Below are 26,573 nucleotides of genomic sequence, written 5' to 3' on the forward strand. Positions count from 1 at the left end.
CTCCCCTCGCCCTCATTCTCCAGGAAACTTCAGACAAAACAATTGAGAAACAGGCACCAGAACAAGATGAGAAATGGTCAGAGGGAGCAAACAACCATCTGTATGAACTGGGAAGCAAGCGGAGGGTCAAGCTACCCTTGCCAGCCTGGGAACTCTTGGGTTAGCAGAAAGCACAACCCTCAAATTCGTGTGTCCAAGCAGAACTGGAAACGCACCTCCCACGAGAGCACTATTTCCCATAAAAGACTTATCAAAAACAAAAACACACACAAAAACAGGCTTTGGTTCCCCCTGCTGGCTAAATTAGAAATGACAGGTAGTCAGGCACAGTGGCTCACACCCGTAATCCCAGCGATTAGGGAGGCAAAGGCAGGCAGGTCATCTGAGGTCAGGAGTTTGAGACCAGCCTGATCAACATGGCAAAACCCCATCTCTACTAAAAATACAAAAATTAGCTGGGCGCCGTGGCGCATGCCTGTGGTCCCAGCTACTTAGGAGGCTAAGGGAGGAGGATCACTTGAACCTGGGAGATGGAGGTTGCAGTGAGCTGGGAGTGTGCCACTGTACCCCAGCCTGGGCAACAGAGTGAGACTCCCTCTTGAAAAAGAAAGAAAGAAATGACAGGTAAGCACCTTTCCCCCTGATTCAACTCCCACTTTTTGCGTTCTTCAATTGGGTCAAATAACCCCATTGCTTCAGGGTAAGGCAAACAACAGATCTCAGGATAAGGCTTTTTTGTTTGTTGGTTTGTTGCTGTTTTGTTTTGAGACGGAGTTTCACTCTTGTTGCCCAGGCTGGAGTGCAGTGGCGCGATCTCGGCTCACTGCAACCTCTGCCTTTAGGATTCAAGTGAATCTCCTGCTTCAGCCTCCCAAATAGCTGGGATTACAGGTGCCTGCCACCATGCCCAATTAATTTTTTGTAGTTTTAGTAGAGATGGGGTTTCGCCATGTTCGGCAGGCTGACCTCAGGTGATCCGCCCACCTTGATCTCCAAAAGTGCTGGGATTTCAGGCTTGAGCCACCGCAACTGACCAGAAATTTTATTTCCAAACCCCAGGAAGGCATTACAAATAACAGAGATAGAAACCCAAATTAAGTCTTGAAACAACTGGAGACAGGCCTGGCTGTGTGGCCAGGAGCATCCAGGCAGCAGGGATGGGATGCAGGAGAGATGCATTCCAGATAGAGACCTCCACAGAGCCTCAGTCTGTATAAATGTGTGACTATTCAGGGACCAGGCATTGAGAACCAGAAACCCATCAGTCCCAGTGTTGCCCTGGGTGGGATGCCGAGAAGGCAGCAGCACATGAGGTCAAGGACATTACCAAGTCTGACCTTTGCATTTGTCACCTGCTCTGATCCCCAACAGTCCATGAATAAGTTACCCTGCACATCTCAAGGGTAGAGGCGGGAGAACAAGCCAACCAGCCATAGCCTCTGAAGAAGGGGCAGGCCAGGCTGGCAGTGGGGCAGACTTAAAGCAGAATGCAGTCTGACTCATGCTTCGGCCTCTGCCGACGCTCCCCAGCTGGGCGTCCAGATGTGGCTCCTCTACCCTGTATCGGATTTAACAATCGGTCATTGAACTGCCTTGGAAGAGCACAAGAAGAGATTCTAGAAGGAGCAGGTGTCAGGATAGGGACAGGGAGTAGGGAGAGGAAGACAGAAAGGGGTGCCAGGGGAGAGAGACAGGCAGGAGAAGGGCCCTGAGAAAAGAAACCTTGAAGAGACCAGTGTGGGAATAACAGGTGTTCTGGACCCAGCAAAGCATGAGGTGGAAACTGGGAGAGTGGGAGCCAGAGCAGCAGCCCACCTGCAGTGACAGGGCCCGCGTCCGCGTCCACACTGGCTGTGCTGCCTGCTGCTGCTGATACTCCTCCTGCTGAAGCTGCTGGGCCAGCTCCAAGTCGGTAAGCCCCAGCGCGCCTTGTGGCTGCTGCTGCAGGGACAGAGCAATCAGGTAGTCCTGGGAAGAACAAGAGTTGTACGGTGGGCTGAAGCCCAAGGCTATGGCTATTCAGGTGAGGTTTCCAAATCAGTTTCTCTGCGTCTCTCAAATTCTCTAGCTCTTTCTCCCTCCAGAGCAGCACACACAGCCAAGTGCATTATCTGTGGTGCCAGAGAATACACACCAAGTGAGGAGCCGGCCTGAGGGAACCCAGAGAGTGAAGAGGCGTGGGTTCGCATGGCCTCTAGCGTTAAAATGCGGATAGCAAAAAGCTCTCCGAGGCACATGTGCTCTCTGCACTATTCCTAAGGGCCCTACACACCTGGTCTACCTGCAGCTGCTTTTCTGGGGAGCCACTCCCACCTTCTGCTCCAGGCCCCTTGCCCAGGGAATGACTCAGGTGAAAGTCGGAGTCACAGAAGCAGCTGTCTCCATCCACATTGTGCAGGCTCTCCCATACGACTTGCTCCTCCTGTAGAAAGCCCTGGTCAGTGACCAGTAGGTACAAGTGACTCTACAAAGGAAAGAACAGAGCTCATTGCAGGATAGATGATACAGAGGCAGTTCACTGCCAGAAATCTTCTGAGACGCACAGCTGGAGACCATTTGAATAGGCTGGTGTGCGAGGTGGGAGATGTCGGTATGAGCATGTGGAAGAAAGGGACATCTGAGCATATGTTCAGTTGGGTGTGAGCACCGTGGTCATTTAGGTCAAGCGTGGAGTCCTCGGGGCTGAGACGCCACACAAGACCCTGCTCCCCTCATCTCCCATTGTTCTCTGGGCTTGCCTGATGGCTCTGAGGATAAAGCCTTTGAGAACCAGAGAGCCCTCCTGCTTCTGCTCAAATCCTAGAGAGCTTTGGCAGTTTCTAACTTTTTTGGTGGGGTAGGGGCACGGAGTCTTTCTCTGTTGCCCAGGCTGGAGTGCACTGCAGTGGTGTGAGCCAAGAGGCTCGCTGCAACCTCCACCTCCTGGGTTCAAGTGATTCTCCTGCCTCAGCCTCCCGAGTAGCTGGGACTACAGGCGTGCACCACCACACCCAGCTAATTTTTGTATTTTTAGTAGAGACGGGGTTTTACCATGTTGATCAGGCTGGTCTGCAACTCCTGACCTCGTCATCCATCCACCACTGGGATTACCACTGTGAGCCACCATGCCCAGTCCAGCAGTTTCTAACTTTTGAAGACCAGCATCGTTCAAAAATTCAACTGCCCCTTCCTAGGAGAGGATTGTATTTTCCTGTCCTATTGACAGTAGGCTTATCCCTATATCTTTCTCTGGCCAGTAGATGTGAGCAGAAATGATACATGTCATTTCCAAACAGAAGCTCTAAGGTCTACGGCCATACCACCCTGAATGCGCCTGATCTCGGAAGTTAAGGAGGGTCGGGCCTGGTTAGTACAGGGAGATCGCCTGGAAATATTGGGTGCCGTAGGCTTTAAAAAAAAAAAAAAAAAAAAGCAGCAGCAGCTCTAAGCACTAGTGCACAGTGCCCCCCCCACCCCCCACCCCGCCCCGCATATACTCCAGATAAAGGATCCTTTGTCAGCTGCCGCAGAGTGAAAGTGGTGTGGGACAGAACCGTAGCCAATCCACAGTGGACATGCAGCGGGAGTGGGAAATGAACCTTTGCTGTGGTAAACCAAACCACAGGGATTTCAGGGGTCATTTGCTACCGCGGCTTAATCTAGCGGATCCCAGCTGGACCCATAGAGAAAAAGGCTCGAGGAAATGATGGCCCCACAGCCCATCGCCCCCAGACCCTCATTACCTTGTGCTTAGTCATGGTGCTAAAGTGGTTGTTTCGGAAAAAGACGCTAAGTTCTCCCTCCTTAGCACCTGTGGTCAGCTCACACAGCCCGTGGTAGGTCAGCTGGGCCGCCGTGGTCTCCAGGAACTGCTCCGCAATCAGGCCTGTCACAACAGCAGAAGTCAGGGGAAACTTGGCTTAAATTCAAGGTCCCCAACAGGAAGGACCGTCCAGTGAGCCCCTGTCAAAAGCCCTGGGGGTCAGTCCCACCTTCTGATGTCCCCTTCTTGAAACCTGGCTGTATTCATTCACTTAGCAAATACTCATAGAGCAGCTGCCTCATGCCAGGCACTGGGGATACCTCAGTGAACGAAACAGAAATTCCCCAGGCTCCTTCTTGTGAAACTTACATCTAGTGGGATGTGGTGGGAGAAGACACACAATAAAAACTAAGCCTAAGGAGCCGTCATTCCTGCCACATAATATCCAAGAAAGGGGAGGAATGTCACCTTCTGTCACGAGGTTGGTGTCACTGGAGTGTTTGCAGGTGATGATCTTCTCCACCAGCTGGTTGTAACTCAGCTTCCCAACTGCACGCACAGCCTCAGGACTCTGCTTGGGTAGTGAGTGGGATGGTGAAATACCAAAAAAAATTAAGATTTTTTTTTTTTTAATATGGGGTTTCACCATGTTGGTCAGGCTGGTCTTGAACTCCTGACTTCAGGTGATCCGCCCGCCTTGGCCTCCAAAGTGCTTGGATTACAGGCGCGAGCCACCATGCCCAGCCTAAGATTTTTATTTTTTTTTATTTTTTGAGACGGAGTTTTGTTCTTCTTATCCAGGCTGGAGTGTAATGGCGTGATCTCGGCTCACCGCAACCTCCGCCTCCTGGGTTCAGGCAATTCTCCTGCCTCAGCCTCCTGAGTAGCCGGGATTACAGGCACGCACCACCATGCCCAGCTAATTTTTTGTATTTTTAGTAGAGACGGGGTTTCACCATGTTGACCAGGATGGTCTCGATCTCTTGACCTCGTGATCCACCCGCCTCGGCCTCCCAGAGTGCTGGGATTACAGGCATGAGCCACCACACCAGGCAAGATTTTTCTTTTTTTTTTTAAGATAGGAAATGAACAAAGCTCACAAGGACTGCAACCCTGTGATGAATGGTTCCTAAACATTTTTTTTTGTCTCTCAAAAAACAAAAACTTTCTGGAACCATTCATCACAGGGTTGCTCTACATTGCCTATATTGCCAAGGCTAGCCTCGAACTCCTCCCAGGCAGCTGGGGATACAGGCATGTGCCACCAAGCCCATCTGGTTCCTGAACTTTTGATGTCTAAAGAACTGATCTATTTGCATGTAGTTTGTTTGTATTTGTATGCTACCCCCAAAATAGGTTAAAATTCAAGGAATTCTGTACTGGGTCCAGTCTCCAAACCCTATTTCCCTCCCAAGCCACTCTCACCCCTAACTCCCTAACCTCTACCCCACAAAAATGTGCCTCTCTCATGTCAGCTTGAGCGGGACAAGGTCCCGGTGGGCCCTCCCGCCCTCACCTGTGGATCCACAAGCCAGCCATGGTACAGAGGTATGCCTAGGAGGTCAAAGACGCTGCACTCGGGTGTGTACTCAAAATCGGAAACGCCTGTGAACCGGACATTGACATCCAGACCTGTGGCCAGTTTAGGCAGCACTGTCATTGCATCATCCACATTCTGAGGGTAGAAAAACGTGGTGGATATTCTAGGCTTCTCTCCCACCATCCACTGCCACCTCCAGAAATTAAAAATTAATCTTGTTGCTTTTCTTCCCTGATTCTCTTACAAGCCATTCCATTTCTCCCTTGCCTCAACCCTTCTCTGTCTTATATAAATGAACATTGTTTTTCTTTTGGAGTCAAGGTCTCGTTCTTTCATTCAGGCTGGAGTGCAGTGGTGTGATCCCGGCTCACTGCAGCCTCAAACTCTTGATTTCAAGTGACCCTCCAGCCTCAGCCTTCTGAGTAACTGGGACTACAGGCACACACTGCCATACCTGGCTAATTCTTGAAAAAAAAATTTTTTTTGGTAGAGACAGGGGTATTATTATGTTGCCCATGCTGGCCTTGAACTCTTGGCCTCAGGTGATCCTCACTCTTTGGCCTCTCAAAGTGCTGGGATTACAGGCGTGAGCACCAGGCAAATGAACATATTTTCTAGGACAAAAGTAAACTCCTCTGACTCCTGCAGAATAAAATCATGGTTCAAGGAAACCTCTGAAGAAGCAACAAAAGGCTTCTCTTAATATCTCAAGATGCACCCTCAGCAACCTGCAGCCCCCTGGGCCTGCAGACCTTTCGTCTCACCTGCTGGAAATTAAGCTGCAGTCCCTCTGACGTCTCGTGGGGCCTGATGGACAGCAGGCAGTTTCCTACAAGACAGGGCCCCTTATCAGCTTACCCCACCAGTTTCCCAAAAGCTAAGCTTCCTCTTGTCCTAGAGCATGGGGGTAATTTCACAGAACACCGATTTTCAGCACTGGAAAAGACTTCAAGTCTAATCTGGAGTCTTCATTTCTCAGAGGAGGTGACAGGCTCCTAAAGGCGAAGGGCCCGCCCAGGGTCACATATGAAAGCTAAGGGCAGAATTGGTGTTATAACACAGGGCTCCTGACCCCTTTGCTTTTCATTCTCCAGCCTTGCAGAGAAGCCCCATGGACCCTTACCCTCCCTGCCATATCAGAACCCTCAAATGGAGATCCCTGAACAGTCTGGATTTCTGGCTGAGTGGATAGCTCGGGAACCCCTTGGGTAATTCCTCTCCAAGGCCCAGTCACTCACCAAGATGGGCCATGAGCTCATCCGATGTGATCACTTCCTTCTGCGGGGGAAGCTTCACCTGGAGGCAGAAGGGGTGATCACATGTGTGCTCCCCCCACTCCCAGAAAAAGTGCTAAAGGAAGAACCCATGGAAAGGCAAGGGGTGGGGCAGGAAAAAAGGCTTGCAGCTGGCACAAGGGAATGAATGTGAAATCTTGCAAGGCATGTGCATTTGCTAGGGAGTAGGAGACACAGGATTAGGACAGATCTTCCTCTTTTTCTTCCTTTGTTTTTAGGAAGATCTTACTTGTTCAATCTGGAGAAATAGGGACGATGATCTGAAAAGTTTTGCCTGGTTTGAGAACATCAGGATGATCAAGGAAGTAGGTCTGGGAAGAATACTCCCCAACCCCGTCCGCACCCCTAACTAACTGCATGTTCTCTTACCTTCCACTGAAGAAAAAGGATGTTCATGATGGCAAGGAGAGGGCAAGGGCCGTTAGTGCTCTGCGTAATGATGGGTGTCCGTTCTCCTTTCCAAGGGATCCACTTGACACAGTAGAAATCTGGCTCAGGCTGTCGGGTCCTGGGGGACCGAGGAAGCTCCTGGGGCGTGGAGCATGCCCTCATTGTCTCTACTTCAGGCACTGTCCCAAGGGTTGGCCCCGGGGGACTTGAGCTAGCTTCAGGTGTAGGGGACTCAAGGTTGTCCCCACACTGGCCAGGCAGCAAAGCTTGGTCTGCTGGCTCCTGTTCTCCAGCCTCCCCATCAGCATCTCTTGTATCTGTGTCCTGAGGGTGCTCATCTGGGCCTGCCGGGACCTCATGGTTTTCAGGGATGACTGCTTCTGCAGTCCCGGCCTTACCAGGGGCTGGATGCTCAGGCTGATGGTGTTCCATGGTCAAAAAGTCAGCTGAGGGGCACCGAAGGTGTTTACTGACTTCAGGGACCTGCCTAAGCCAGACTTGGGATGCAAAAGAGGGGCCCGTCCAATAAGAAGAAAATCACTGGGCTGGAACGCAAACTAACCCAGAAAAGTCTTGGAAAAGGAATGTAGTGTGGAAGGCTGGGTAGGGTTTGGGCATCACTCCTGGCTATGGGCAGTATATGGGTAAACAGAAGGGTCCGTGTTGCGTTCTTTCCACCTCTAACTTGCTGTGACCAGATGAGACCAGGAGGGTACAGGGCTTCCAGGCTGGGGAGGGTGGGATTGAAGACATGGGTGGAGTGAGCTTCCCTGAAACAGATCATGACAAGGAATGGAGAAAAGACAGCGAGAAAGGGAGAGCACGAAGGAGAAAGAAGGAAGAGAGATGGAGAAAGAAATGTGAATCTACGTTAACTAACGGTTACTAATATGATGATCTTTAGCTTACTCTAACAGGCATCACGTCAGTAACCCCCTCAGAGCCAGGACAGGGATACCCCACACCCTGCCCCTTCACACAACATCCTAAGCATCCACAGGCTGCTTGTATTTTTAGGGATACCTTCTCTGTCTCACCCAAGGGTGAAAGATCAACAGTCACATAGCGCTAGGGGTGAGGAAGGGAGGAGGCACAGGGAGTTAGTGCCATGCCCCTAAAGGTGAAATGCTGGTGAGGAAGGGGAAGTCTTTCTCCTCCAAGGGCTCTCCTGAACCGTACACAATCCCAAACCACAATATAAAGGCCTGGGTGGGGTTTCCTGTAGGCTGGGAGGGGAAATGTAGCTTGTGGGGACTGCAATCAGAGATTGGTTCTGGTAAGTAACTTCAGATTAGGGTCACAAAAAGCAAAAAGCACTCCCCACAAGTTCTCCCAGAAAGCCCTTTTTTAAAGAGGGAGTCTCAACCGGGCGGGCACAGTAGCTCACGCCTGTTATTTCAGCACTTTGGTAGGCTGAGGTGGGCGGATCATGAGGTCAGGAGTTCGAGACCAGCCTGGCCAATATGGTGAAACCCCGTCTCTACTAAAAATAATAAAAAATTAGCAGGGCGTGGTGATGCATGCCTGTAATCCCAGCTACTCGGGAGGCGGAGGTTGCAGTGAACTGAGATTCAGCCACTGCACTCCAGCCTAGGCAACAGAGTGAGACTCCATCTCAAAAAAAAAGAAAAAAAAAATACGGAGTCTCGCTCTTTCACTGGGCTGGAATGCAGTGGCTGGATCTCGGCTCACTGCAACCTCCACTTCCAAGGTTCAAGCGATTCTCCTACCTCAGCCTCCCGAGTAGCTGGGATTACAGGCATGCACCACCACGCCCAGCTAATTTTTTAATATTTTTAGTAGAAATGGGGTTTCACCTTGTTGGCCAGGATGGTCTGGATCTCTTGACCTCGTGATGCACCCGCCTCAGCCTCCCAAAGTGCTGGGATTACAGGTGTGAGCCACCTCGCTCGGCCAGCTTCCCTTTTTTAAAAAAAGAAAAAATATATATTATTATTATTATTTTTAGTAATGGGTATAAGCAAGGAAAAAAATTTAAAAATAAAGATATTCAAATTTCTTTTAGTTACGTTGAGACAGGGTCTCGCTTTGTTGCCCAGGCTGGTCTAAACTTCTGGGCTTAAGCAATCTGCCCTCCCCAGCCTCCCAAAGTGCTGGGATTATAGACATGAGCCATGGTGCCCAGATGCAGTAAGCATCTCTTGACAGCTAGAGCTGAGACCACAACTTTTCCTCAGTTCATTTTTTTTTCCAGAAATTGCCTAAACCCAGAGATACTCTCTTGCCCACTATTTCTATGAAATATGAAAATGCTGATTATTAATTTACATAACAATACTCCCTCTACATTCACCTACCTGAAGCTTTATGTATATTCCCACACAGGTGTTTCTAGATGTGAACACCAGACCTGTTTAACCTGCTCTCCATCAGCACTTGAGGCCCACTAAGGCAAGCACAGACAGACATCTCACTAATGCTGTGGGGATAAATCATAAAAACCACAATCCTGCTCTTTGGAAAACATCTCCCTTCAATCTTCTTGCTCCCCTTCCACTCTTTCAGGGAGAGAAAGAAGGAGAAATTAAACTAATTAGGGGCTGGGCGTAGTGGCTCATGTCTGTAATCCGAGCACTTTGGGAGGCTGAGGAGGGCCGATTACTTGAGGTCAGGAGTTCTAGATCAGCCTGACCAATATGTCGAAACCCCGTCTGTACTAAAAATACAAAAATTCACCAGTGGCACATGTCTGTAGTTCCAGCTGCTCGGGAGGCTGAGGTGGGAGAATTGCTTGAACCTGGGAGGTGGAGGTTGCAGAGAGCTGAGATTGTGACACTGCACTACAGCCTGGGTGACAGAGCAAGACTCCATCTCAAAAACAAAATAAAATAAATTAAACTAGTTAGAAATCTTGTCTTTTCTCCACCCTCCTCCTGACCTGAGATTGCTTCCTTCTTGTAAACCTGCAGGAATTTGAGGTGAGGTTGAAGAACACTAAAGTTACTCAAATAAAATAAGCCTAGTCACTCAAATTGATTATCCTCTTGATTCATATATTTATGCTAGCCGCATATCATTTACATGTTGTTAATTTAGAATCAGAGTAGCCAAAATTGCCTGCAGGCCTTACACTTATTTTTCCTCTCTCTCTCTTCTTTCTTTCTCCCCTTAAGTGACACTTAGGATGAACCTCAAAGCAGATGCCAGAGCCTGGGAAAGTGAAAAAGCTTGAAGAAAAGCAGGCTGCATTTCTTATCTTTTCTGTCCAGTGCCAGAAATGATCAATAATGAAGCGGGGGGTTGGGCAGCTAGCTGGCTAGAGAGGTAAGCCAAAGGAACCCAGGAGCGGACACCCGAGGGAGTGGGGTCTCAGAGGAACTGGGCAGAGCTAAATGGGCTAAGTCTTAAGAGGCAGGAGCAGGAAATGTAATGGAGGGTTTCTTTTTCTTTTTTCTTTTTTTTTGAGATGGAGTCTTGCTCTCTCACCAGGCTAGAGTGCAGTGGCATGACCTCTGCTCACTCCAACCTCTCCCTCCCAGATTCAAGGGATTTTCCTGCCTCAGCCTCCCAAGTAGCTGGGACTACAGGCATGCACCACCACGCCCAGCCTGTAATGGAGGATTTCCACTCTACAAGGTCCACTGCTACTGGAGAGAGCAGAGTATTTCAGTGTAGGAAAGAATGAGGGAGGGGATACTCAGGCAAATCAAAGTCTCATTCTTTTCCTCGTCTTTCTCAGCTCCTCAAGTCCTACACTTTCTCTCCAGCTGGAATTATGGTAGTGGATGAGGGAGTTAAAATAGCCGTGGTTCCTCCCTAGTGAGCCGAAAGTTGGAAGAAGCATGTAAAACAGGCACATAGCTTCAAGAAGACACTCCTCCTCTCCCTAGGAACAAGTCCCTTTCTGTCCCACTCCAATCTCCTTCTCAGTCTGATGTATGTCTTCATGCAATCAGTTGTTTAGATTTTCTTTCTTTCTTTCTTTTTTTTTCCCTGAGACGGAGTTTTGCTCTTATTGCCCAGGCTGGAGTGCAATGACACAATCTCGGCTCACTGCAACCTCCACCTTTAGGGTTCAACTGATTCTCCTGCCTCAGCCTCCCAAGTAGCTGGGATTACAGGTGCCCACGACCACGCCCAGCTAATTTTTTGTATTTTTAGTAGAGATGGGGTTTCATCATGTTGGCCAGGCTGGTCTTGAACTCCTGACCTCAGATGATCCACCCGTCTCAGCCTCCCAAAATGCTGGGATTACAGGCATGAGCCACCATGCCCGGCAATAGTTTAGATTTTCATCTCAGGATATGTCAACCATCTCCACAGTGCCCTGTCTACTTGCTCACAAGGAGAGGGGGAGGGTTGCATGATTTCATTAAAAGGAGGAGGACCACGCAGCATCCCCTTTACATCTCTCTCCTGCCTTAGCTCCTCTAAGCAATCCAGACCTGTCGACCGAAGGTGGAAGGACAGCAGGTGTCAGCTCCCCAGAGCCGGAGAGGAAACGGAGAAGGGTGGGAGAAGAGGTGAAGAAGACGATTAAAATAAAGTTTTTACCTTAAAGAAGTGGGTGCTGTTCCAAGACTGAGAAGGAGAGGTCAGCTGTGGCAATGCGATGGGGGAGGTGGGTGCAATGAGGGGGGCTGCCAGTGCCGATTGCCTTCCAGCTGTCAACGCCTGAGCTTATACAGGTTTACACAGCTTTATGAGCGGCGGTCCTGGCTGGGTTGTGGCTACTTCCGGACTCACGCCCAGTACTGGGGGCACCGGAGGAGGGTGAAGGCAGGCAGGGGCGCAGCCCAGCTGCTCCAGGTCACTAAGAGCGTCTTCAGGATTCCTGAGTCGCCGGGTCTAGGGCACGCACTCCAGGCCCTGTCTACAAGCTGGTTTTCAAAGGAAGTTTGTGGTTTTTCTTTTCTTCTCTCTCTCTCTTTTTTTCTCATCGGGACGAAGAAAAATTAGTCAAGGACAAGCTCCCTGGAGGAGGAGGGGCCTGCCCAGCACTGGTGGATTTCCATCAGGGCTTTATGACCCGGTCAGCAGCTTGGTGATCAGCAGAGAGGGAGAGAGAAACAGGAGAGAAAAACAACAGACCCTTTCTCTTCCCTCCGCCAGCCTCTGGAAGGGACGGAGCGCTTGTGCCTCTCTGGTGAGAATAGGGAAGAGCAAGTGCCCTTGCTGAGTGGGGAGGAGCCGGGCTGGACAGAAGCAGCTTGTTGGATCTGAGGTTTCTCTCTGGGTATGGCAGTCCTTTGCTCCAGATCCACAGAAACAGGACAAAAGAGCACGATATTTGCATATATTACTCAATGTTAATGAGTTATGTTAAATTAAAGAAAAAACAACCCAGCTCTTTTCCCTCTGGAGCCCTCCAGAGGGCTCCTTTTCAAGTCCTTGCCGTATCTTTTTTTAAGTCTAGAAAAAACTGGTTGGGTTGTGCACCTGGTAGAGCGCAGAGGGTGTGGAAGAAGCCCCAGGCTATGGGAAGAGCGCACAGCAGGGAAAGAACTCGTAGAACAGGCAGGAGATCCAACACCCCTGTGCCCTGGATCTTGGTTCCACCGCAGGCCTCAGCTTTTCATCAGTCACCTCCCCTCAATTTACAGCTGGGGAAGCAGGAAAAGCTGGTGTGAGGTTGATGGTAGGAAATATAGGGACAGATAAATAAACGAGGGAATATTTGACCTTGAGCTTCCATTTATTTGCAGTACCTGCACTACCCTGCGGCTGGAAAGTGGCGGTTAAGGGAGGTTGGAACCTAACTCTGCATTCTGAAGGGTTCCCTAGACTCTATGGACAGGACTGCCACAGGATGAAACTTCAAGCCACTCTGAAGGCTGAAAGAGCAGTTGGAACAATTAGGGAGGCAGAGAGCAAAAAGCCAAGGTTACAACCGTCCAAGAAAGGAAGGAGAAGATATTTAACGAGGCAGTAGGAAAAAAAAAAAACAGGCTACAGAGTAGCAAAGGAAGAAGCAGCAAGAGTTGGCAGGACACTGCAGGTATTAAGCAAACAAGAGGGATCAAAGATTATTCTAATGTTCTGCAAACATGAACAACCACAAAACTGGTGGCGACTGAGTCAGTTCGGTTAAGGAGAGAATTTCCAGAAAGAAGATGAATATCTGTTTTGCCAAGTGTCACTTAAAATGTCAACCAGATGCTCGGTGAGATATATGGAAAGATGTTATACTTAGCCCGATCTGAGAGGGTAAGTTCAGACGCCACAACAATGGGTCGCTGTGACACATCCACATTTGTTTGTCAAACGACTGATCCCTCAGAAAACTCTCCTTCCCTCGCTTGCTAGGGCCATTGCGGAGCTGCGAGACAACCTTTCCCACGACGACCAGCGCCACGCCCCCTTGGCCTCTCCGGAAAGACGTCCCAGGAGCCTCTGGGCGTAGAGCCCCGCCTCCGCTGGGGGCGGGGCGACGCCGGGCTCGGGAGTGCCCGCTTACGCACTTCCTCCCGGGGTCGGAGGCCGATTCGCCGTGTGGCGGGTTCGAGTCCCGCCTCCTGACTCTGGTCTTTAGCCCCTGAGTCCCGGGCGGGGTGCATTCGCCGGGGAACCGCTCCTCGATCTGGGGCGACGGCGTACTTTGGGCTTCATCATGGAGGACTACCTGCAGGGTTGTCGAGCTGCTCTGCAGGTAACCGATCCCTGTCTGTGACTGTAAGGAATGGAGCACGGGGTCCAGGAAGGACGGAGACGTGGGATCTGGGGGAGCCTCGACGGTCCGTGTGGAGGGAACACTATGTTGTGGGGAGGGGGGTTGGGGCCCGATCAGATTTGGGGCATGAGGAGCGAGAAGCCAGCTTACGAGCGTGAGAATGCTGCTTGCTCAGTCTCCCGGTTTTTGGCGCCCCGCCTTGGGGGTCCGCCCGAGAGCGGGGAGAAGTCTTGGGTCTGAGTCCTGCATTTGAGCCTCTGCTTGCTGTCGTCTTGGTCAGTTCCGTCAAAAGGACCAGGACTGTGCCGCCGCCAGCCGAGCCCCGCGAGGTGTGTTTATTCTTTACTCCCCGCCCCTCTTTCAGTTCTCCGCTCCTAAGGCCTCGCTTGGCCCACTGGCCTCCAGGTGAACCTCGGGGGTGTGGAGGGAACCGATGCTCGTGGCTTTATTTCCTCTGAATGGCAGTTTCTGTCTGGCGGGCTGAACTCATTTCTAGGTTAGAAGTGGTCGTGGTATTTTACTTTAAGTCAGTGTTTTTAAGCCAAACATACAGAATCCATCAAGCATATTTCTTGACCCACAACCAGCATTCCTTTGCCTCCAGGTTTCTCCCTTGGCCTTAACACACAGAAATGACATAAAAATTCTCCACTTGGAAGGGATAAGCACAAAGAGTGTTTGCAATCAAAACCATAAATATGACTACTGACTGCTTTGTGGCTTATGCGTGGTGCTCTCTGAGCCAGCTGGACTCACCCAGCTGAGCCGTCATGAGGCATTAGGCTGTTATCCCAGTTAGCAGCAAAAAGCTAACCAGAGAGAGGATCCAGGAGGTCACCGGGCCCCTCTACTTTGAGTTATTCTGCCCTGAAGAAACCCAGACAGATGGCTGGCTGAGCTTTCCTTTTTAGATATCTTAAACTCTACAAATTCTCCTGGGGGACAGATTCTGTTTGTTTGTTTGTTTGTTTGTTTGTTTGAGACAAGAGTCTCAATCTGTCACTCAGGCTGGAGTGCAATGGCACAATCTTGGCTCACTGCAACCTCTGCTTCCCGAGTTCAAGTGATTCTCCTGCCTCAGCCTCTTGAGTAGTTGGAATTACAGGCATGTGCCACCCCGCCCGGCTAATTTTTGTATTTTTAGTAGAGACGGAATTTCACCATGTTGTCCAGACTGGTCTCAAACTCCTGACCTCATGATCCGCCTTCCGTGACCTCCCAAAGTGCTGGGATTACGGGCGTGAGCCATCGTGCCTGGCCCAGATTCTGGTCCTTAACAAATCCTGAAAGTCAGTTAATTCCTGCTACAGACATATCTACTGGAATAAAATGAATTGTCTTCATGTTGAATTGGGGAGATGGTCCATTTTAACACCAATTACACATTTTCCTTGGGAAAACAAATTTGGGGAAATTATTTCAATGCATGAGGCCATTTGGAAGCAGTCCCTTTTAGTTACCTCTGATTCCACCACAGGGCACTTATTGGAGGACTAATGTAGAGTTTTGTGGCACTGTTCTAAGTGCTAAGCACTTAGATTCCCCCCCCCCCCCCCCAGGTAACACAAATGACTGGTCTCTGTTCCACCATTTGGTAAAGAGCACTTGGACCTGAAACCTCACCAAATGCTATTTCTTTGCATGCATCTACTCTCCAGCACGTATCCTCCAGAGCCTCCCCCACCCCCAGGTTAATAGTATATTCTCTATTTTTATTCTGTATTTGTTTGTTTATTTATTTATTTTGAGCCAGGGTCTCACTCTGTTGCCCTGGCTGGAGTGCAGTAGTGTGATCACCCCCCAGGCTCAATTGATCCTCCCACCTCAGCCTCCCATTAAAGCTTCGACTATAGGCATGTGCCACCACGCAGGGCTAATTTTTTGTATTTTTGTAGAGACACGGCCTCGCCATGTTGCCCAGTCTGGTCTCGAACTCCTGGACTCAAGCAATCCCTCTGGTTTGGCTTCCCAGAGTGCTGGAATGATAGGTGTGAGCCACTGTGCCTGGCCCTAGTAGTATATTCTCTACAGCAATATGAAGCTGGAACAATACTTGATTTTTCCAATATTGCTGGCATCTTAACTTTTGTCTCCCTGCATTCTTCCCCCAAGGAGCAAGATCTAGATTTTCTTTTCAAACTTGTGAACTTGTAAAAGGTGAGATTGTGTCCGTAGAGCTTTCATCACCGCATAGCCCCCCCAGGGCCTGGAGAAATGAGAAAAGTAGACTCTAGGAAAGTTAGCAGATGAACTGATGGCAAGACATACTGGTAGATGCCAACAATTTAGATTGCTTTAAATTTTTTTTTTTTTTTTTTTGAGATGTAGTTTTGCTCTTGTTACCCAGGCTGGAGTGCAATGGTGCGATCTTGGCTCACCGCAATCTCTGCCTCCTGGGTTCAGGCAATTCTCCTGCCTCAGCCTCCTGAGTAGCTGGGATTACAAGTGTACACCACCATGCCTGGCTAACTTTTGTATTTTTAGTAGCGACAGGGTTTCACCATGTTGGCCTGGCTGGTCTGGAACTCCTGACCTCAAGTGATCCACCTGTCTTGGCCTCCCAAAGTGTTGGGGTTACAGGTGGAGCCACCATGCCCTGCCTAGATTGCTTTAAATTATAGAAGTAGTAAATGTGCACTTAATGAACAAATTTAAATACCAAAAGGATATGAAATGAAAAAGATAAAGATCCTCTTTCTTCTCACCTCTCCATCTGGTTCTCCAGAGGCCACCCTGTTAGGTTTCTTGTGTAAGAGAGATGATTTGGACAGATACACTCTTAAGTTTGAATGTTCCTCTTCAATTATAGTTTAATTATAACTTTCAGGAGATCAGGAATGCTCCTGTCTGCACAGGATAAAGACAGCTGGTAATCCAGCCAAGTCTCCCCTTACTACCCCATTTTTAGCATTTGACACCAGAGACATTTTCGGCAGCCTCTGCCACAGGGACAATAGGACATTCCATTAAAATTTTTTTTAAAATTTAACTAAATGTCCTATTTATGGTGACTCATCTTTCACTTCTAGGAAGGAGTCGTCTTTGCTTCAGGGTGGGGCTGCATTGCAGTTTGGGTGTCCATCCAGGAGCCTTTGGATAATGTATTGTGTGCATTTCTCAGGCATGAGGCAGGAATCCGGAGCTGGGTCTCCTTAGAAACGTGCTGTCCCGGCATCAGTATTTTTCCCATTTTCGTCTCTCTCTGGCTTTCTGTCTTGTTTATTTTTCTCCCCCATTAACTATTCTGAAGAGTAGTTATCATCCATATTTAGCTTTAGAGGGGAAGTGGTTTACTTTGCCAGTCCTAACCCCCTCCCTACCCCCTCCTCGAGAGGCCACAAAGAACATATCAGGATAAAAGAGTCATTTCAACTAGTGTGTCTTTAAAAAAAAAAAAAAGAAAGAAAGAAAGAAAGGAAAAAGGTTTGTATTTATTTACTTGTGGCTCTCAGATTGTATTTCTTCCATTGGCAGCTTAGGTTTCCTCATGCTGCTAAGTATAGCTGTATTTTCCCTGAACTCTTTCTCTGATGCTCAGAAAACTGAGGCTGTTGGGCTTGTGCTTTCAGCTGGTGGAGGATGGGCTTGGAATTAAGGGTTACGCATGTTTTTCCTAAAGAAGAAGAGAGAGTGGCCGGGCGCGGTGGCACATGCCTGTAGTCCCAGCTACTCGGGAGGCTGAGGTAGGAGGATCACTTGAGCCCAGGAGTTCTGGGCTGTAGTGCACTATGCTGATCAGGTGTCTGCACTAAGTTAGGCATCAATATGGTGACCTCCCGGGACCAGGGGACCACCAGGTTGCCTAAGGTGGGGTGAACCAGCCCAGATCAGAAACGGAGCAGGTCAAAACTCCCGTGCTGATCAGTCGTAGGATTGCACCTGTGAATAGCCACTGTACTCCAGCCTCGGCAACATAGTGAGACCCCGTCTCCAAAAAAAAAAAGAAGAAGAAGAAGAGAGTGATGTCTTATGAGTTGGGCAGCTGCATACCCAGAAAGTACCGCTTTCCGTTCTCATAAGTGTCTCAGTTTGAACAATAAAGGACATGGTCACCCACCACATAAACCATGTTAAGGATCAGGGATACATGACCATGAACAGACAGGGAGCTCCTTAAGACAGAAATTAAGTTCCGTCTCAGAGCCACTAGTGCTAGAAGCTGGAGGTTTAGAGGAAGAGGATTGCTCTGGGCTGGGTGGTCAGGAAGGCTTCACAGAGAAAGGGGGCTTTAGGCTGGCTTGAACAATGGGGAGATGTGGAGAAAGAAGATGGGAGGGAGCACATGTTTACTATTGACAGCAGAGGCACTTATGGGACTATTTAACCCTCCTAACAACTTCATGAAACTGGTTACAATATTATTCTCTCTTTTTTTTTTTGACCCTGTAGCCCAGGCTGGAGTGCAATGGCATGATCTCTGCTCACTGCAGCCTCCACCTCCCGGGTTCAAGCAATTCTCCCTGCCTCAGCCTCCTGAGTAGCTGAGATTATAAGCGCCCACCACCAGGCCTGGCTAATTTTTTTTTTTTTTGAGACGGAGCCTCTATCACCCAAGCTGGAGTGCAGTGTTGCGATCTCGGCTTGCTGCAACCTCTGCCTCCCAGGTTCAAGCGATTCTTCTATCTCAGCCTCCCTGGGACTACGGGTATGCACCACCACACCTGGCTAATTTTTTATGTTTTTAGTAGAGACCACATTTCACCATGTTGGCCAGGGTGGTCTTCTGGGCCTCAGGTGATCTGCCCGCCTTGGTCTCCCAAAGTGCTGGGATTATAGGCATGAGCCACCACGCCCGGCTTATTCTCATTTTTATATGAGGAAAATGGGGCTTAGAGGGGCCAAAGTCCTGCAGCAAGTACTAAGCAAAGCTGGGATTCAACCCCAAAGTCTGTGATCTTTTCAAGTAGTAGTTCTGCTTTCAGAGAACAAATAGTGCCAAGGGCAGAGCTGGGAATGTGCACATCATGGTTTGTGGGTGGTGAATAGTCCAGTCAGGCTGGGGTGACAGTGGGTGTTGACGGGGAGAGGAATGTCGCTGCCTCCCTTGGTCACCACAGTTCTAAGATTTGCTACAAGTCCCAAGTATTCCCTTTTATTTATTTATTTATTATTATTTTTTGAGACGGAGTTTTGCTCTTGTTACCCAGGCTGGAGCGCAATGGTGCGATCTCGGCTCACCGCAACCTCCGCCTCCTGGGTTCAGGCAATTCTCCTGCCTCAGCCTCCCGAGTAGCTGGGATTACAGGCACGCGCCACCATGCCCAGCTAATTTTTTGTATTTTTAGTAGAGACGGGGTTTCACCATGTTGACCAGGATGGTCTCGATCTCTTGACCTCATGATCCACCCGCCTCGGCCTCCCAAAGTGCCGGGATTACAAGCTTGAGCCACCACGCCCGGCCCCCCCCTCACCTTTTTTTTAAGAAATTGCAGGATCAACCAGGTATTTTCTTTTCCTTTTTTTTTCTTTTCCTTTCTTTTTTTTTTTTTTTTTTTTGAGACGGCGTTTTGCTCTTGTTGCCCAGGCTGTAGTGCAATGGCACGATCATGGCTCACTGTAACCTCCACCTCCCAGGTTCAAGAGATTCTTCTGCCTCAGCCTCCCGAGTAGCTGGTATTACAGGCATGCACCACCACACCCGACTAATTTTTTTTTTTTTTTTTTTTTTTTTTTTATCTTGAGATGGAGTTTTGCTCTTGTTACCCAGGCTGGAGCGCAATGGTGCGATCTCGGCTCACTGCAACCTCCGCCTCCTGGGTCCAGGCAATTCTCCTGCCTTAGCCTCCTGCGTAGCTGGGATTACAGGAACACGCCACCATGCCCAGCTAATTTTTTGTATTTTTAGTAGAGATGGGATTTCACCATGTTGACCAGGATGGTCTCGATCTCTTGACCTCATGATCCACCCGCCTCGGCCTCCCAAAGTGCTGGGATTATAGGCGTGAGCCACCGCGCCTGGCCTTAATTTTGTATTTTTTTAGTAGAGACGAGGTTTCTCCGTGTTGGTCAGGGTGGTCACGAACTCCCAACCTCAGGTGTCCGCGGGCCGTGGCCTCCCACAGTGCTGGGATTACAGGTGTGAGCCACTGTGCCCGGCCAGTATTCCTTTTGTATTCATTCCTTTTGATCGCTATCTGGGTTTGGCTGAGCTCAGCGGGTTGGTTGTTCACCTTCCTCCCGAGATGATTCTTACTTCAGAGCCACGAAGTTGTATTTGGTCCCTACTTTATGCCTTAACATTATCTTCATGGTGAGGACCTAACTCAGCCCGATTCAGCCGCTGCTTGCAGCGAAGCAACACTGATGTCAATGAGTGTGGAAAGGATCTTCAGCGTCTCTCTGGACCCAGCAGTAGGTCTCTCCTGCTTGCTCTGCCTTTTCTCTGCTGCTCTTACCTTTTTCCTCCAGAGTCAGGGCCATATGCCTCATGTTTATATAGTTTCCTCTCCGGAGAACACTCGCTCCACCGAACGGCTTCAGTGAGTCATTTCTGCAGCCGCTTATCCCCACAGCCATCTGGGCAGTTCTTGGTCTCCAGGAAACAGAGGTCTCTGGTATCAGAGGAGTTGTTATAGGATTGGGATATTCGGTAGAATTCTCTTATTGCTTTGGAAAAAAGTAAAGAATCCCCCTTATTCAGTATTGTTCAGTATGAATGGGGCTTTGCTTCCACACTCCTGAAGTAGACTTAGAAAAATAGGCATGGGGAGGACCTCAGGGCAAACTTCCCTAGGGGCCCTTTGGCCAGAACCTGGACAGATAACCTCTGTCTTCTGTATTTCTCTCCAGGGATGGGAGTAAGAGATGGGGAAGAGGGTGGTTTAAAAACAAAAGCTGGCCAGGCTTGGTGGCTCACGCCTGTAATCCCAGCACGTTGGGAGGCCGAGGCAGGGGGAATCACTTGAAGCCCCAGGTTGGAGACCAGACTGAGCAACATAGGGAGATTCCATCTCTACAAATGAAAAACAACTGTAATCCCAGCACTTTGGGAGGCCGAGGCTGGTGGATCACAAGGTCAAGAGATGGAGACCATCCTGGTCAACATGGTGAAACCCCGTCTCTACTAAAAATACAAAAAATTAGCTGGGCATGGTAGCGCATGCCTGTAATCCCAGCTACTCAGGAGGCTGAGGCGGGAGAATTGCCTGAACCCAGGAGGCGGAGGTTGCGGTGAGCTGAGATCGCGCCATTGCATTCCAGCCTGGGTGACAAGAGCGAAACTCCATCTCAAAATAAATAAATAAATAAATAAAATTTAAAAATAAAAACAAAAACCGATCTCGTAACTGGATAGGGCAATCGATACCACCAGAAGTCTTCTAAAATCGCCCCTTTCCAGCCGTGGCTTTCCAATTGGGGAAGAGAAGGAGTGAGAGCCTGTATACGGAAGATGCTTCTGGGTTTCCCTGGATTCCTTTTTTCCAAAAGTTACTTTAGTTGATAACTGTTCTTTGCTATGTGTTACTCCTCTGTCTAGCAAATCTTCCCTGAATGAAGAAGTCAGAGTATATGGATTTTCACCTTCCCGTAACCCAGTAGTTCTCAACTGGGGATGTTTGTCCTCCAGGAACCATTCAGCAAGTCTGGAGACATTTTTGTTTGTCATGACTTAGGATGCTACTGGCATCCATGTGGGTAGAGGCTAGGGATGCTGCCAGATATCCTATAATGCACATGATAGCCTCCACAAAAAAAGAATTATCCAGCTGGGCATGGTGGCTTATGCCTGTAATCCTAGCATTTTGAGAGGCTGAGGCAGCTGGATCACTTGAGCCCAGGAGTTCAAGACCAGCCTGCACAACATGGTAAAACCCCATCTCTACAAAAAATACAAAAATTTGGCCAGGCGCGATGGCTCACGCCTGTAATCCCAGCACTTGAGGAAGCCAAGGTGGGCAGATCACCTGAGGTCAGGAGTTCAAGACAAGCCTAGCCAACCTGGTGAAACCCTGTCTCAATAAGAAATACAAAAATTAGCCTAGTGTGGTGGTGCACACCTGTAGTCCCAGCTACTCAGGAGGCTGAGGCCGGAGAATCACTTGAACTCAGGAGGCGGAAGTTGCAGTGAGCCCAGATTGTGCCACTATACTCCAGCCCGGGTGACAGAGTGAGACTTCTTCTCAAAAAAAAAAAAAGCCTGTAGTCCCAGCTAGGGAGGCTGAGGTGGGAGGATCACCTGAGTCTGGGAGGTGGAGTCTGGAGTGAGCCATGATTGTGCCACTGCACTCCAGCCTGGGTTACAGAGTAAGACCCTGTCTCAAAACGTAAAAATAAAAAAACGAAAAAGAGCCGGGCGCAGTGGCTCACGCCTGTAATCCCAGCACTTTGGGAGGCCAAGGCGGGTGGATCATGAGGTCAAGAGATCGAAACCATCCTGGTCAACATGGTGAAACCCCGTCTCTACTAAAAATACAAAAAATTAGCTGGGCATGGTGGCGTGCGCCTGTAATCCCAGCTACTCAGGAGGCTGAGGCAGGAGAATTGCCTGAACCCAGGAGGCAGAGGTTGCAGTGAGCCGAGATCACGCCATTGCACTCCAGCCTGGGTAACAAGAGCAAAACTCCGTCTCAAAATAAATAAATAAATAAAAATAAAAAAGAATTATCTAGTCTAAACTACCAGTCATGCTGAAGTTAAGAAACCCTGCTATATTTAGTGTGTCTCGTTTTGTCTCTCTCATCCCATCCTCTCTCAGAATCAGGCTGAGATAGACGTTCAAAACTAAACTGGTGGGCCGAGCGCAGTGGCTCACACCAAAACTTTGGGAGACTAAGGTGGGCAGATCACTGGAGGTCAGGAGTTCGAGACCAGCCTGGCCAACATGGCAAAACCCAGTCTCTACCCAAAATGCAAAACTTAGCCCGGCATCATGGCATGTGCCTGTAATCCCCGTTACTCAGGAGGCTGATGCAGGAGAATCGCTTGAACACAGGAGGTGAGGTTGCAGTGAGACAAGATAGTACCACTGTACTCTGCCTGGGCAAAAGAGTAAGACCTTATCTAAAAAAAAAAAGAGGAAGCTGGTAAGAGAGAAGTATTGTGCCCTATGCTGAGCCATAGGCTTTATGGTCTCATTCCACCTAGCAGAATGTTTATACCTGGAGTGAAATAATGTAAGTACCTGCCACATCAGGTTAAGGATTAAATGATTGATTAACACATGTAAAAATATTAGAATAATGCCTGGCACACTCAATAAATGCTTAAAAACAAAACAAAAACCAAGACGCTGTCTCCCCAATTTTGGGTACTCTAGTTTTAGTATATTTTATTTTATTTATTTACTTTTTGGAGACAGAATTTCACTGTTGATGCCTAGGCTGGAGTGCAATGGTGTGATCTTGATTCACTACAACCTCTGCCTCCCATGTTCAAGTGATGTTCCTGCCTCTGCCTCCCAGGTAGCTGGGATTGTAGGTGCCCGACACCACACCGGCTAATTTTTCTATTTTTAGTAGAGATGGGGTTTCACTATGTTGGCCAGGCTGGTCTCTAACTCCTGGCCTCAGGTGATCCACTCGCCTCAGCCTCCCAAAGTGCTGGGATTACAGGCATGAGCCACTGCACCTGGCCTAGTATATTTTATTTAAAACTCTGAAAGCTAAGGATTTGCAAGGGAATAGGTAAAAAATAGCAGATATCCCCCACCCAGACTTCTTAGCAGCTGGACTTTTCAGTGCTTTAAAGAGAGAAGTTCTATGGTGGCTCACACCTGTAATCCCAGCACTTTGGGACGCAGGTGGATCACCTATGGTCAGGAGTTCAAGACCAGCCTGGCCAACATGGTGAAACCCCGCCTCTACTAAAAATACAAAAAATTAGCTGGAAGTTGTGGCGGGCACCTGTAATCCCAGCTACTCGGGAGGCTGAGTCAGGAGAATCACTTGAACCCAGGAGGCAGAGGCTGCAGTGAACTGAGATCACACCATTGCACTCCAGCCTGGGCAACAAGAGTGAAACTCCGTCTCAAAATTTAAAAAAATAAAAAGAGAAGTCCCAGCAGCAGCAACTGTTCTTACTTTAATCTGAACCAGCTGGGAAAAGTGTCTGCTTGGATTGTGAAAGGTAGTGGTTATATATGGTTATCATTGGGCCTCAGAGTAGGGGAGTTTTCCTGGACATCTGGATAATGGACTAGATCTTATTTTTAACCTTTATTATCAAAGCCTTTTCACCTGTTCTCTTGATTTAGAAATGTAAACATTCTTTTTTTTTTTTTTGAGACGGAGTTTCGTTCTTGTTACCCAGGCTGGAGTGCAATGGCGCGATCCCGGCTCACTGCAACCTCCGCCTCCTGTGTTCAGGCAATTCTCCTGCCTCAGCCTCCCAAGCAGCTGGGACTACAGGCGCCCACTACCATGCCCAGCTAATTTTTGTATTTTTAGTAGAGACGGGGTTTCACCTTGTTGACCAGGATGGTCTCGATCTCTTGACCTCGTGATCCACCCGCCTCGGCCTCCCAAAGTGCTGGGATTATAGGCGTGAGCATTCTTTTCCCTATTATGAAAATGTGAAGAAAAAAAATCAACCAGGGTTGATATACCCAAAAGCATACCTTGAATATATCAGGTACCCTAAATCCCCTTTTTTGACTATTTGAGTGTCCAAAGAAGTCTAAGAAATCAGAAGTTTATTTACTGCTCTGTAAGTTAACATTCAAGGACACAGGAGGAAAGAACACTTTTCTACAAACTGGATATATGTAAAATGCTATGAGCTTAGCTGAAACACTTAAAGCGATCCATGGAATGGGGACGCATTAGATCATTTGACCTACCTCCTCTGTGAAGATCAATGAGAGGAAGTATATGAAGCCCTACATGAGTATAAGGTCAATGGAGAGGCCAGGCACAGTGGCTCACACCTGTAATCCCAGCACTTTCAGAGGCCGAGGCGGATAGATCTCTTGAGCCCAAGACTTCAAGACCAGCCTGTGCAACATGGCAAAAATCCCATCTCTACAAAAAATACAAAAAGTTAGCTAGGCATGGTGGTGTTTGCCTGCAGTTCCAGCTACATGGGAGGATCGACTGAGCCCAGCAGGAGATCGAGGCTGCAGTGAGCCTTGATCCTGCTACTGCACTCCAGCCAGGGTGACAGAGAAAAACCCTGTTTCAAAAGTATATATATTATTTTTAACAAAATGATAAGTGGAAATGGAAGAGATACTTTTGTTAGTTTCCCATTTTCCTTCCTCGCCAGGAGTCCCGACCTCTACATGTTGTGCTGGGAAATGAAGCCTGTGATTTGGACTCCATGGTGTCTGCTCTCGCCCTGGCTTTTTACCTAGCAAAGGTGGGTAAAAAAGGTAACACCTAGGATCTGAGTCCCTTCGAATGAAAAGATCTGCCAAGCTCTGCCACTTACCAGCCTTTAGCGTTGGGTAAATTAAATCCCTTAACTTTTCTGAGTCTTATGCGACCATCTATAAAATCTAAAATATTTTGCAGTGTTCCTCTGAGGAAAAAATGAGTAAATATATTTTGAGTAAATATATTTACTACCATAAAGTGATACTCAAACAGTGTGTTACCGAGTTCCTCCGCGGTATCAATGATCTAGCGTGTATTCCTCCGCCAGGTTAGTCCTTGACGACTAAATAATTCCTTCTCTATAGCACTGCATCTAGAACTAGGCCCTTACTGTGAGTTCCTTGTTGACCTTCATTTATTGCTAAGAAGGAGGAAGGGCGAGATTCATCCTTCAAGAGTTATAGACTGAGTACTTGTGGCTTCGAGAAAGGTGGTAACTTACCTAAGTATGTCTCCTTTGATCCCAATAGTTTTGTTACTTTTTCCTGGCATTATAAAACTTTGTGATATCTTTTTGCTTTCCTATCTAGACAAATGAGGCCGAGGAAGTCTTTGTGCCGGTTTTAAATATAAAACGTTCTGAGCTCCCTCTGCGAGGTGACATCGTCTTCTTTCTTCAGAAGGTTCATATTCCAGAGAGCATCTTGATTTTTCGGGACGAGATTGACCTCCATGCATTGCACCAGGCTGGCCAGCTCACCCTCATCCTTGTCGACCATCATATCTTACCAAAGTAAGCCCAAGGAAATTAAATTGACACCTATCATGTACCAGTTGGGCTCTGATGAGTGAGGTATAATGAGAGGAAGAAAGAGTTTTTGCTTTTAGGAATCTAATAGGCTAATCATAATTGACAGGTCATATCAGATATGGAAAATCAAAATATTAGTCAGTTCTGCAGTTACATGTATGTCTATGGCATAGAGACGTACCCTATAATAAGAAAAAGAAATAGCATATGGTAAGTCCAAACTAAAGGATAACTCAAAAGTCATTTAAATCTGCTTTTAGTATCATTATTTTAAGATTTTGTGGGCTGGGTGTGGTGGCTCATGCCTGTAATCCTAGCACTTTTAGAGGCCAAGGCAGCTGGATCCATTAAGCTCGGCAGTTCAAGCCCAGCCTGAGCAACATGGTGAAACCATGTCTTTACAAAAAATTTTTAAAAATTGGTCAGGCGTGGTAGTACATGTCTGTGGTCTCTGAGGAGATTGAGGTAGGAGGATCACTTGAGCCCCAGAAGTCGAGGTGCATTCAGCCAAGATGACGTCACTGTGATCTGGAGCGGCGTGATCTCAGTGCACTGCAACCTCCGCCTCCTCGGTTCAAGTGTTTCTTCTGCTTCAGCCTCCCAAGTAGCTGGAACTACAGGCATGCACTACCATGCCCAGCTAATTTTGGTATTTTTAGTAGAGATGGTATTTCATTATGTTGGCCAGGCTGATCTTGAACTACTGCCCACCTTGCCCTCCCAAAGTGCTGGGATTACAGGCCTGAGCCACCACACCTGGCCAATTTAAATTGGCCAGGTGTGGTGGCTCACTCCTGGTGGCTCACTCCAGCCTGGGAGACAGAGGGAGACCCTGTCTCAAAAAAGAAAAAAAGATTGAGACAGTTTTATTGTAATATTATAATAGAAACCTTAGAAAAATGTTTGCAATTT

General features: G+C 48.4%; 2 protein-coding genes across 31 annotated transcripts in view; one reads left to right on the forward strand and one right to left on the reverse strand.

The window, feature by feature from the left end:
• Positions 1-1,027: 1,027 nt before the first annotated feature.
• On the reverse strand, positions 1,028-12,073 carry MINDY1 (MINDY lysine 48 deubiquitinase 1). Of its 27 annotated transcripts, XM_054247866.2 has the most exons (12): positions 11,483-12,073; positions 9,665-9,799; positions 8,785-8,890; positions 6,947-7,737; positions 6,521-6,578; positions 6,047-6,111; positions 5,259-5,417; positions 4,211-4,313; positions 3,723-3,865; positions 2,273-2,464; positions 1,816-1,968; positions 1,028-1,558 (listed from the first exon to the last, which is right to left on the reverse strand). In XM_054247866.2, exons 4-12 carry the CDS (start codon positions 7,397-7,399, stop codon positions 1,478-1,480), a joined length of 1,407 nt encoding a protein of 468 aa, XP_054103841.1. In that variant the 5' UTR covers positions 7,400-7,737; positions 8,785-8,890; positions 9,665-9,799; positions 11,483-12,073; the 3' UTR covers positions 1,028-1,477. The 27 variants fall into 27 exon arrangements, with proteins under 27 accessions (XP_054103841.1, XP_035136193.1, XP_054103846.1 ...); XM_035280302.3 differs by lacking the exon at positions 9,665-9,799 and having other exon boundaries at positions 6,947-7,085; XM_054247871.2 differs by lacking the exon at positions 9,665-9,799 and having other exon boundaries at positions 4,211-4,316; positions 6,947-7,085.
• Positions 12,074-13,397: 1,324 nt separating this feature from the next.
• PRUNE1 (prune exopolyphosphatase 1) overlaps positions 13,398-26,573 on the forward strand; it is a 29,376-nt gene continuing 16,200 nt past the window's right edge. For 2 of the 4 annotated variants that reach the window (XM_035280304.3, XM_078355585.1), the window contains exons 1-3: positions 13,398-13,927; positions 24,801-24,893; positions 25,441-25,643. In XM_035280304.3, coding sequence (XP_035136195.1) covers positions 24,855-24,893; positions 25,441-25,643 — 242 coding nt within the window. In that variant the 5' untranslated portion in view covers positions 13,398-13,927; positions 24,801-24,854. The remainder of the gene's footprint in view (positions 13,928-24,800; positions 24,894-25,440; positions 25,644-26,573) is intronic. The other 2 variants (XM_035280303.3, XM_078355584.1) reach the window with 1 other exon arrangement.

The sequence above is a fragment of the Callithrix jacchus genome, chromosome 18 (genome assembly GCF_049354715.1).
Source record: "Callithrix jacchus isolate 240 chromosome 18, calJac240_pri, whole genome shotgun sequence".
Taxonomy (NCBI): Eukaryota; Metazoa; Chordata; class Mammalia; order Primates; family Cebidae; genus Callithrix; species Callithrix jacchus.